Here is a 12,097-nt window from a genome sequence, read left to right on the forward strand (position 1 = left end):
TTTCTTTCTTTTTTTTTTAAGATTATTTATTTATTTATTCATTCATGATAGACATAGAGAGAGAGGCAGAGACACAGGTAGAGGGAGAAGCAGGCTCCATGCCAGGAGCCCGACGCAAGACTCCATCCTGGGACTCCAGGATCACTCCCGGAGCCAAAGGCGGGTGCTGAACCGCTGAGCCACCCAGTGATCTCCCTGGAAAGGAGATATTTTCATGTGTTCTTGTCTAGTCTTTTCTTTTTTTTTTTTTTTTATTTTATGATAGTCACAGAGAGAGAGAGAGAGAGAGAGAGAGGCAGAGACACAGGCAGAGGGAGAAGCAGGCTCCATGCGCCGGGAGCCCGACGTGGGATTCCATCCCGGGTCTCCGGGATCGCGCCCTGGGCCAAAGGCAGGCGCCAAACCGCTGCGCCACCCAGGGATCCCTTTTTCTTTTTTTCTAAGTAGCTCCACACCCAGCATGGAGCCCATCACAGACCTTGAACTCACAACCCTAAGGTCAAGACGTGAGCTGAGATCAAGAGTTGGATGCTTGGGCAGCCCAGGTGGCTCAGCGATTTGGCGCCACCTTCGGCCCGGGGCCTGATCCTGGAGACCCAGGATTGGGTTCCGCGCCGGGCTCCCTGTATGGAGCCTACTTCTCCCTCTGCCTGTGTCTCTGCCTCTCTCTGCATCTCTCTGTGTCTGTCATGGATAAATAAATAAAATACTAAAAAAAAAAAAAAAAAAAGAGTTGGGGCAGCCCCGGTGGCACAGCAGTTTAGCACCGCCTGCAGCCCAGGGCATGATCTGGAGACCCTGGATTGAGTCCCGCATCGGGCTCTCTGCATGGAGCCTGCTTCTCCCTCTGCCTGTGTCTCTGCCTCTCTCTCTCTCTCTCTCTCTGCATCTCTATGAATGGATAAATAAAATCTTTAAAAAAAAAAAAAAGAGTTGGATGCTTAACTGACAACCACCCAAGTGCCACCATTGCCTGGTCATTGTAAGCACAGAAAGTTAGTAGCTCTGTTTCTTTTTGGGTTTTGCACTATGTAATGCTTTTAATACCTGTTGATTCTGTTGTGCTTTTTTGGTGTATTAAATATTTTTCATTTTGCAAAAAGAAAAAAAATTCTAGGAATATTCAGTCTGGAAAGAGAAAGCCAAAGACAGATCTAGAGTAAAATATTTTTCAGCAAATCTCAGATACTTACACTTTGCAATTAAAAGTTCTGATTACAAAAAAAAATTAAATTAAAAAAATTCTGATTACATCATCCTCAATGGAGAAAAACTGAAAGCTTTTCCTTAAGGTCAGGAACATAATAGGTATGTCTACTCTCACCACTGTTATTCAACATAGTACTAGAAGTCCTAGCCTCAGCAATCAGACAACAAAAAGAAATAAAAGGCATCTAAATTGGCAAGGAAGAAGTCAAACTTTCACTCTTCACAGACGACATGATACTCTATGGAGAAAACCCAAAAATCTCTACCAAAAAAATTGCTTGAACTGATAGAGGAATTCAGCAAAGTGGCGAAATATAAAATCAGTACACAGAAGTCTATTGCATTTCTATACACCAATAATGAAGTAGCAGAAAGAGAAACCAAGGAACTGATCCCATTTACAATTATACCAAAAACTGTAAGATTCCTAGGAATAAACCTAACCAAAGACTTGGTAAAAGATTTATACTCTGAAAACTATGGAACACTAATGAAAGAAGTTGAGGAAGACACAAAGAAATGGAAAAATGTTCCATGCTCATGGATTGGAAGAACAAATATTTTTAAAATGTTTACTACCCAAAACAATCTACACATTCAATGCAATCTCACTATCAACAACACCATCCTTTTTCACAGAGCTGGAATAACCAATTATCAAGTTTGTAAAGAACCAGAATAGACCCCAAATACCCAATATTGAAAAAGAGAACCAAAGCTGGAGGCATCACAATTTGGGACTTCAAGCTCTATTACAAAGCTGTAATCCTCAAGGCAGTATGGTACTAGCACAAAAACAGCTACATAGAGCAATGGAACAGAATAGAGAAGCCAGAAATGGACCCTCAACTAGAGGGTCAACCAATCTTCCAATGGAAAAGAAAGTCTTCAAAAAATGATGTTGGGAAATTTGGACAGCCACATGCAGAAGAATGAAATGGGACCACTTTCTTACACCGTACACAAAAATAAATTCAAAATGGATGAAAGACACAAATGTGAAACAGAAATCTATCAAAATCCTAGAGAACACAGGCAGAAAACTCTCTGACCTTGGACACAGCAACATCTTTTACCAGACACATCTCCAGAGGCAAGGGAAACAAAGGTAAAAATGAACTATTGGAACTTCATCAAGATAAAAACCTTCTGCACAGCAACAGTAACAGTAGACAAAAGTAAAAGGCAACTTTTGGGAGAAGATATTTACAAATGTCTTATTAGATAAAGGGCTAGTATCCAAAGTCTATAAAGAAGTTACTAAAATTCTTTTTAAACCCCCCCCAAAACAATAAATCCAGTCAAGAAATGGGCAGAAGACATGAACAGATATTTCTCCAAAGAAGATATACAAACAGCTAACAGACATATGAAAAAATGCTCAACATTACTCATCATCAGGGAAATACGAATCAAAACCACCTCGCACCTGTCAGAATGGCTAGAATTAACAACTCGGGAAACAATAGATGTTGGCAAGGATGTGAAAAAAGGGGAACCCTCTTATACTGTTGGTGGGAATGCAAACTGGTGCAGCCACTCTGGAAAACACTATGGAGGTTCCTCAAAAACTTAAACATAGAGCTGCCCTATGACCCAGCAGTTGCACTACTAGGTATTTATCCAAAGGACACAAAAGTAGTGATTCGAAGGGGCATATGCACCCCATTGTTTAAGCAGCACTATCCACAACAGCAAATTATGCAGAGTCCAAATGTCCATCAACTGATGAATGGATAAAGAAGATGTGGTATATATATCTATAGTGGAATATTACACAGCCATCAAAAAGAATGAAACCTTGCCATTTGCAACAATGTGGATGGAACTAGAGTGTATTATGCTAAGCAAAATAAGTCAGAGAAGACACCATATAATTTCACTCATGTGGAATTTAAGAAATAAAACAGGTGAAAATAGGGGAAGGGAAAGAAAAATAAGAGGGAGGCAAACCATAAGAGATTCTTAAATATAGGGAACAAACTGAGGGTCGCTAGAGGGGAGGATGGGGGGAATGGGATAATTGGGTGGCAGGCATTAAGGAGGGCACTTGATGTAATGAGCACTAGGTGTTGTATGCAACTGATGAATCACTAAACTCTATCCCTGAAACTAATACTACACTATATGTGAACTAACTTGAATTTAAATAAAACTTTGAAAGAATGAAAAATAAAGAAATCTATGTTCTGATGCTATCTTGAATAAGTTTGTCTTTTGTACCTTGTTCCAATCCTTAGTTCCTAAATTAATTCAGTCCTCAAAAATGTAAATTTCTTGAGAACAGATTACTTTGCCTGTTTAATTCACTGCTGTATCCCTGGCCCCAATACAATATTTGCCACATAATAGGCATTCAATAAATATTTGTTGAATAAATAGCATAAGTTTTCCCTATAATTAATGATAACCTTCTCTAATATAGGTTTAGTTTGGCATCTTATAATTTTAGGTAATAAAGTACCAAATAATAGGTTGGTAACCTCACACATAAAAATGCTAAGGAGAGCAGGAGAATTGTCACTTTCCCTGATCTATTTCTGTTATTTGCATTTTTAAAAAATCAAGACCAGGACCTATTTTCTCCATGTCACTTCAGCAGCAAAGTTGCCATGGCAACACTTTGTATATAACCTGCATCTCCCATTTTAAGAATCATACATCTTCTGGTGAACTCAAGAAGATGAAAGAAATTTAGAATATTTAGAAGTTTAGAATAACTGCAAGCAAGCTTTTGAAGCTGGTATTTTGGAGATCAACTATAATCCACAAAATATATCTTAGCATCTCTGCTAGATATATAAATGGATGAAATAGATTCTTATATAATTTTTTATTTCCGGGCAGCCCCGGTGGCACAGCGGTTTAGCACCGCCTGCAGCCCAGGGCATGATCCTGGAGACCCTGGATCGAGTCCCACGTCAGGCTCTCTGCATGGGGCCTGCTTCTCTCTCTGCCTGTGTCTCTGCCTCTCTCTCTGTGTGTGTCTCTATGAATAAATAAATAAAAATCTTTTAAAAATTTTTATTTCCAATAAAGTTTATCTCCTTTTGGGATCTTAAATAGGCTTCATCCCACAGACCTTCTATAAGAGAATATTTTAGAATATCTCATCTGGCAGATATGTAAAATGGGAGGATATTTGAAATCAGGACTAAACCAGAAAACTGGACATTCAATATTTACAACTACCTTGCACGCTGGATCAGCCTGTAAGCAATGTACTTGCGGAATAGGTATCCCAGCCGAACTCTGTCCGTATGCAATGTCTCAATTATGAGATTCGCAGCTGTTGTGTGTAGCTGTGAAGGGAGTCCAAAAGATTTTGTGGCCTGATTTAAGAGTGTCAGGTTCTTTCTCTGAGCCTCCACATCAACAAAATATCTCTGCTCTTTGAACTCTTGGGGAGAGGAAGGGGGCACCATCATCTTGTGTTTCTTGGTAACTGAATCTGAAGTCAATATCCAGGACTTATCTATAGGGGGGAACTGGGTTTTCTTGTCCCATTTAGAAGATACCTGTGATGTTTTAGGTAGTTTAGTTGTAAGAGGCTTCATGAGACTGGGAAGGGCTCTCCCACCAATGTAGGGGATTTGTGATACTGGTGACCTGTAATCGGTAAGATAGGACTGAAACGTTTCCTTAGAGACAGAAGAGGACATATCTTTCTGGGGCTTTCCAGGAGTTAGGGAGGTCCATAGTGCTGGAGGATGCCCAGGGATGGGAGGGATCCGCAGTGGGGAAGCTTGATGCTGCTCAAGGGTGGAAGGGACTCGTAGATAGGGAGATTGTTCACAGGTGGCAGGGGGCTGGAATGCCTGAGGCTCCTCAAAGTGTGTTAAGGGTCTAGGTTCCAGAAACTCCTCAAGGGTGGAAGAGGCCCCAGGAACAAAGGGCTTCCTAGGAGAAAGAGGAGCCAAGAGACTGGGCATCTGTGCAGAGGAGAGTGGGGTTCCAGATAGAAGGGGCTCCCTGAGGGCAAAAGGGGCCTCTGATATCATAGGTAGCTGAGGACTCCAAGAGGTAAAGAACTTCCTAGGACTAAGAAGGGTCTCTAGTGTAAGGGGCTGCCCTGAAGTCGGAAGGTCCTCACCTGTGGGAAGCTTCCCAGGAGGCAGAGGGACTTTTGGTGGTACAGATTGAACAGAGGTGGATTGACCTTCAGAAACCAGGGTCTGTTTAGAGGAAGGAAAAGTCTGTGATGCCAGAAGCTTCCCAGGGTCAGGAGGAATTCTCATTCCTAGCAATTTCCCAGGGGCTTGGGAAAGAGGAGACCTGGATATCTGCAAAGGAGTAGAAAAGACTTCAAATACAGAGGACTTCTCAGAAATAGGAGCAGATGCTAGGGATTGCCTGGGGCTTGATATAATGGATTTCCCAGGGAGGACAGAAGCCTTTAATCTCTGAGATGATCTAGGACTGGAAGGAGCCAATGTGGGGAACTGCTTGGAAATGTGAGAAGCACCTGGTATAATGGATTTATCAGTAACAGGAATGATCCCAACTTTCAAGGTATGTTCTAAAGGAGGATGGGCTCCAAGTGGTGAGGGCTGTTCACTTGATTGTTGGTCTTCCTCAGACATGAGAGTAATACCCATGGGATGGGATTGTCCTGGGATGAAGGGGGCTCCCAAAGGTTGGACTTGTTCAAGGGGAGATTCTAAGGCATGGAATTTATCTGAGGTGAGAGGGACCCCAAATTTCCAGAAGTATTCTGGAGAGATGGAAATCCCTAATGCTTCAGCCTGTTCCAAAGAGAGAGGGGCACGTAAAGCCTGGATCTGTTCAGGTGTAAAAGTGACAGCTGACACCAACACATTTTCAGGAGTAAGAGGGACTCCAAAATTCCAACCCTGTGCTACAGTGAGAGGTGGCCCCCATGTCTGAACGTTCCCAGGGGTGACTGTGATACCTAAGCTGTGGCATTTCTCAGGGGTGAGAGTAACCGCCAATGCTTTGAACTGCTCAGGGGTAAGAGTGATGCCCTGTGCCTGGACCTGCTGAGGGGTAAGAGTGATGCCCAGTGCCTGAGCCTGCTGAGGGCTGAGAATGATGCCCAGTGCCTGATCCTGTTCAGGGGTGAGAGTGATCCCCTGTGTCTGGGCCTGCTCAGGAGTGAGAGTGACCCCCAGTGCCTGGGCCTGCTGAGGGGTGAGAGTGATCCCCCGTTCCTGTGCCTGCTCAGGGGTGAGAGTGATCCCCTGCACCTGGGCCTGCTCAGGAGTGAGAGTGACCCCCAGTGTTTGGGCCTGCTGAGGGGTGAGAGTTATCCCCCCTGCCTGGGCCTGTTGAGGAGTGAGAGTGATCCCCAGTGCCTGGGCCTGCTGAGGAGTGAGAGTGATCCCCAGTGTTTGGGCCTGCTGAGGGGTGAGAGTGATCCCCCCTGCCTGGGCCTGCTGAGGAGTGAGAGTGATCCCCAGTGCCTGGGCCTGCTGAGGGGTGAGAGTGATCCCCAGTGCCTGGGCCTGTTGAGGAGTGAGAGTGATCCCCAGTGTTTGGGCCTGCTGAGGAGAAAGAGTGATCCCCTGTTCCTGTGCCTGCTGAGGGGTGAGAATGATCCCCCCTGCCTGGCCCTGTTGAGGAGTGAGAGTGACCCCCAGTGCCTGGGCCTGTTGAGGAGTGAGAGTGATCCCCCGTTCCTGTGCCTGCTGAGGAGTGAGAGTGATCCCCAGTGCTTGGGCCTGCTGAGGGGTGAGAGTGATCCTCCCTGCCTGTGCCTGCTCAGGGGTGAGAGTGATCCCCTGTGCCTGGGCCTGCTCAGGAGTGAGAGTGACCCCCAGTGTTTGGGCCTGCTGAGGGGTGAGAGTGATCCCCCCTGCCTGGGCCTGTTGAGGAGTGAGAGTGACCCCCAGTGCCTGGGCTTGCTGAGGGGTGAGAGTGATCCTCCTTGCCTGGACCTGTTCAGGGGTGAGAATGATCCCCCCTGCCTGGGCCTGTTGAGGAGTGAGAGTGATCCCCTGTTCCTGGGCCTGCTGAGAGGTGAGAGTGATCCCCCGTTCCTGTAACTGCTGAGGGGTGAGAGTGATCCCCCCTGCCTGGCCCTGTTGAGGAGTGAGAGTGACCCCCAGTGCCTGGGCCTGCTGAGGGGTGAGAGTGATCCTCCCTGCTTGTGTCTGCTCAGGGGTGAGAGTGATCCCCCCTGCCTGGGCCTGTTGAGGAGTGAGGGAGATCCCCTGTTCCTGGGCCTGCTGAGGGGTGAGAGTGTTCCCCTGTTCCTGTGCCTGCTGAGGGGTGAGAGTGATCCCCAGTGCCTGGGCCTGCTGAGGGGTGAGAGTGATCCTCCCTGCCTGGGCCTGCTGAGGGGTGAGAGTGATCCCCCGTTCCTGTGCCTGCTGAGGGGTGAGAGTGATCCCCAGTGCTTGGGCCTGCTGAGGGGTGAGAGTGACCCTCCCTGCTTGGGCCTGCTGAGGGGTGAGAGTGATCCCCCGTTCCTGTGCCTGCTCAGGGGTGAGAGTGATCCCCAGTGCCTGGGCCTGCTCGGGGGTGAGAGTGATCCCTAGTGCCTGGGCCTGTTCTGGGGCCACAGTGATTCCAAGTGCCTCTGCGTTTTGAGAGGTAACAGTGATGACCGGTGCCTGGGCCTGTTGAGGAGTTAGAGTGGGGAACCCTGTGGGAGAGTGTCCAGAAATGGGAAAGGCCTCTGGTGACAGTAATTGTGTAGAGAGAGGAGTGGTTGGGATGGGATGCTTTCCACTAGCAGGACTGTCTAATGTCTTAAAACGCCCAAGGAACTCTTTTCTTTGGTGTGACTGGGATGTTATTCTCGGTATGCTCTTCCACTTGGGAAACAATGTCATTGAAGTTTGGCTGAACATCTCTTCTAGTTCTTCAGAGTTTTTCTCATTAATCTTCATCTGATCCTTTGGTTTTTTCTGCCACTGCCCTTCATGGTCCTGTGCATTTCTTCTTGGCTTCTGCTTCTCTTCCTTCCAATTAATTTCCAGCTCTTGATATCTCACTTCCTTCTGCTGTCCTTTCTCCTTCTCCAAGGGCACCACTGGTTTTTCCATTTTTTCATTCCATGCTTCCAGCTTCTGCTGTTTTGGCTGCTGATACTCTTCTTCCTCCTTTCTTTGCATTTGCTCCTCTTCTTGCTCAGTCCGCTTTTGCATCCTTTGTTTCTGCTGCTCCTTCCATATTTCCTCTTCCTGCCACTGTTTGTACTTCCGTTGTCCTTGCTTTCCTTCCTTCATCTGGAGCCATGACTCTTCCTCCTGGGGTTTTTTATTTATTACCTCATAGCTCTTCTTCCAGAAACTCCCTTCTTCTTTCAACTGGTGTTTGAGACGTTTACCAAGTATTTTTTCTTGACCTTCTTGCATATATTCCTCCTGCCTTTGTTTTTCCTTTTCCCTGTGGTCTCTCCCTACTGTTGAGGTTACTGGAGCATTTATTTCCCCTTCTATTTCAGTCAAGATTGTTTGTATTAAATTGTCAGTTAGTGGGTCCATGCTCTTAGATGAGAATAAGGTGCTAATTTCAGGCTTTGCACTAATTGGCTTCTGAAAATGCAATCCTGGCATAAATGAGACTTCCTTTTTTTGTTTCATACGTTTCTCTCCAACTTGTCCTACATTTTTTATATCTTTGTATTTTCTCAAGGTTTTTGTCACAGTTTCAGCCACATTTTGGAAATATTCCTCTATTTTTGCCTTTATGATTCCTAATTTTTCAACCTCTGCTCCTTTTAATAATAACTCCTCTTTTGGCACAATCTTTTTGTCCAAAGGCTTTCCTATGTTATCAATTTTCTCTTTTAGGAAAGCTATTATGGCATCTTGAAATTCTTCCAGGTTACTCTCTTCACTTTTGCCATCTGCACTTCCAAGAACTCTGGTAGATTCTGAAGTCTCTTCTGTTACCTTAGATTGTGACTTAGCAAGTCTGTGAGACTTGACTTTCTTTGTGAATACCAACATGTCCTCTTCAAGTTTTCCCTGTTTGCTTGTGATGGTTGCTGGAGGGTCTTGGTGCTTCTTTCCTTTTGTTTTCACTTTCTGAGGAGAATAACCAAGTTGGGTCAACCTGAATTGCTCTTCTTGGCTGCTCATCTCACTCATGCCCTCTTTGTCCCCTGACTCAGTGGTGGGTTCCTCTTTATTCTCTGAAGAAATCTGGCTCCTGTCATGTGAATACTCAGGTTTGACCTTCCTGAGTTGTTCCCATAAACTACTTGTTCCCCCTTTGCCATGTTGGCTTTTTGTGTCAGTAGGATAATCAGCAAGGACATGTTGACTTTTTGATTCAGTGGATGGCTTTGATTTGGCTTCAGAAAAGGATTTTATTTCTTTTCTCTTCTTTTCCAGTGCCTGTAGTTCTAAATGATGATCAAACTTGGTCTCTGAGGCTTTCTTTTTACTTTTATCATCACTCAGATTTGACCCAGAGGTCTCATGTGTATATGGGCCTTTAGTTTGCTTTTTCTTCTGTGATTGATGCTGGTCAGTCACATCTTTCTGATGGATATCACCTTTCTTCAGTGATATCTTATCTTCAGAAGCCTCTTTTTGTTTTTTTTCAGGTAAAGGATATTGCTCTTCAGTTAAATCTGGAATTATTTCAACTGGGGCTGTATATGAAATAGTTGAGTCCCACTTGATTCCCAAGCCCTTGGTCCCTTTTGTTTGGGCCTCATCTAGAATATTTTCAAATTCTTTAACCAAAATATCATCTGTACTGTCTTCTCTGTCAGCTTTGCTAATAGCAATGGATGATTGTGAAGAAAGCTCAGGTAACACATTCAAGGGTGATGCGGGCAATGCTGTACCTCCTCGGGGTTGTACAACACCTTTAGACCGAATAAGGTATTCATATTTTTCTTCTGCATCTCGCAGTTTCTGCTGAAGCATCTCATTGTTTTCACTGAGCTCTCGCATTATCTTCAGCGAGAGCTCTTTTTCTTTTTCATTTGTCTCGTTTATGTACATACTGGCACTTTGGAGGTTAAAAACTTTTAGTTCATCAGTTAGTGTACTCAAAGCTTTAGATAGGTTTACTATTGTTGATGATATATATTTAATAGCATTGTTTTCCAATTTGTTGAACATTGTAGTGTTTATGAGTTCCTGTAGCATATCTTGGATTTCTGAAACCTTTGTGTTTGTTGCAAATTCATCACTAATCATCTGATCTGGTCTTAAAGCATGAGCTGTTGCAGGTCGCTTTATAACTCTTTCTTTCCAAGATTTCCATAGAGTACCTCTAGATGCTAAAGGAAAAAACCCAAGAAAACATAAAATAATGAGATTGCATTTCTTCTTCTGTGTTGTGCTCTATGCTATTGCCTAAGGAATTTAGTCTAAATCTATAGATAGCTATAGGATAAAGATTCATCAGAAAGCTTTGGCTCCAATGGGGCATCTGACTGGCTCAGTCTATAGAGTATGTGACTCTTGGCCTTGGGATTGTGAGTTCAAGCCCCAAATTGGGTGTAGAAATTACTTAAAAATAAAATCTTTAAAAAGAAAAAACAAAAATTTTGTCTTCAAAATGGTTCATCTTTAAAAAAAAAAGTTCATCTTTTTTAAAAAAATAGCACTATTTTTAAAAGAACACTTTTCCCATAATCACCTAGAACTCATGCTTCCAAAGTTTAGTCATTAGTCTTTATTTGTTTTTTTTTATTAGTCTTTATTTATAATCTCAATTTACCTTCAGTTGCTAATTTGGGATTAGATATAATGAAACTTTCCTTTGGCTCTGATTATGCTTGGTGCTTTCTATTTTCTTCCTTGAGTTTCTGTCTTTCTTTTCTCATTTTTTCAATCACACTTAATCTTAGTTCTTTAGAAGAGTTAAAAAACAAAACAAAACAAAACAAAACAAAAAAGAACAAAACCCAGACAAAAGTCAAACATTTGAAAGGATTTCCAGAAAGCCTGAATGAGAAACTCAGCAAATTCACCCCCCACCCCCCAAGCCCCCACCAAAAGCAATGATAAAACTTGACAAAACTACCAAAACCAACCATTTTAGGACTTTGGAAATTGACCAAAGGCATATAACATTTTGGTAAGCATTTATTCAAGAAAAATGATTAGATTTCAGTAAGAATAGTGGAAGTCTGTGATGTTTTAGCCTGGAGTTTCTTCTGTCTCTAACTCCCCCACCAGAGGCCTGGTAGTTCTAAAGTGAGGCAGGCTGTGGAGACTGACAGCTTTACTGCCTAAGGGAGCTGATTTGATCTGGAACAAAGCAAGGAAAAAAACTATGCTTAGGGGCATTGTCTAAAACATTACTTCCTTAACCCATACACAAACCATTAGCAAAGAATAGAAGCCTTACTGAATCAATCTGGATCAATTATTGATCACTAAGCTGTGCTGACCCAAAGTTGACCTTAGGAATTCAGACATTAAAATTTTAAAAATGAAAAAAGAAAAAAGAATAACTGAGCAGAGATATCAGTGGTTGCACAGCTGGGGAGACAGACTCCACTGAATTAGTCCAGGCAAGTCACTAAAAAGCAAACCAAAAAAGGAACAAAAAGAAACCCTGGAGGTTATAGGGAAAATGTCCAGGTTTTTTTCTTTTTTTTAGGGGAGGGGCAAAAGGAGAGGAAGAGAGAATTTCAAGCAGATTCCTTGCCCAGTGCAGAGCCTGACATGGGGCTTGATCTCACAACCCTGAGATCATGACCAGAGCTGAAATCAAGAGTCAGGTGCTTAATTGACTGAGCCACCCAGGTGCCCCTAAAATGTCCAGTTTTTAACATAAAAGTAGCATGCAGAGAAACAGAAAAGTATGACCTATACACAGGGCATTAAAGCAGTCAATAGAAATTGCCTCAGGGATTGGGAGGGGAGCAAATGTTGGACTTACCAGAAAAAAGACTTTGAAAGAAGAATTATAACTATGTTCAAAGAATTAAGGGAAGTCATATTTTAAA

The 12,097-nt window shown here is 43.5% G+C and overlaps 1 protein-coding gene across 1 annotated transcript in view; it reads right to left on the reverse strand.

The window, feature by feature from the left end:
* Positions 1 to 12,097, reverse strand: part of FAM186A (family with sequence similarity 186 member A) — a 93,235-nt gene that overhangs the window by 16,785 nt on the left and 64,353 nt on the right. Inside the window, exons 5-7 of the mRNA XM_055336917.1 lie at positions 5,830 to 10,417; positions 5,281 to 5,616; positions 4,402 to 5,181 (exon numbers count right to left, since the gene is read on the reverse strand). Of these exons, the coding sequence (XP_055192892.1) occupies positions 4,402 to 5,181; positions 5,281 to 5,616; positions 5,830 to 10,417 (5,704 nt within the window). The remainder of the gene's footprint in view (positions 1 to 4,401; positions 5,182 to 5,280; positions 5,617 to 5,829; positions 10,418 to 12,097) is intronic.

Source organism: Nyctereutes procyonoides, unplaced genomic scaffold (assembly GCF_905146905.1).
Source record: "Nyctereutes procyonoides isolate TBG_1078 unplaced genomic scaffold, NYPRO_anot_genome, whole genome shotgun sequence".
Lineage (NCBI taxonomy): Eukaryota > Metazoa > Chordata > Mammalia > Carnivora > Canidae > Nyctereutes > Nyctereutes procyonoides.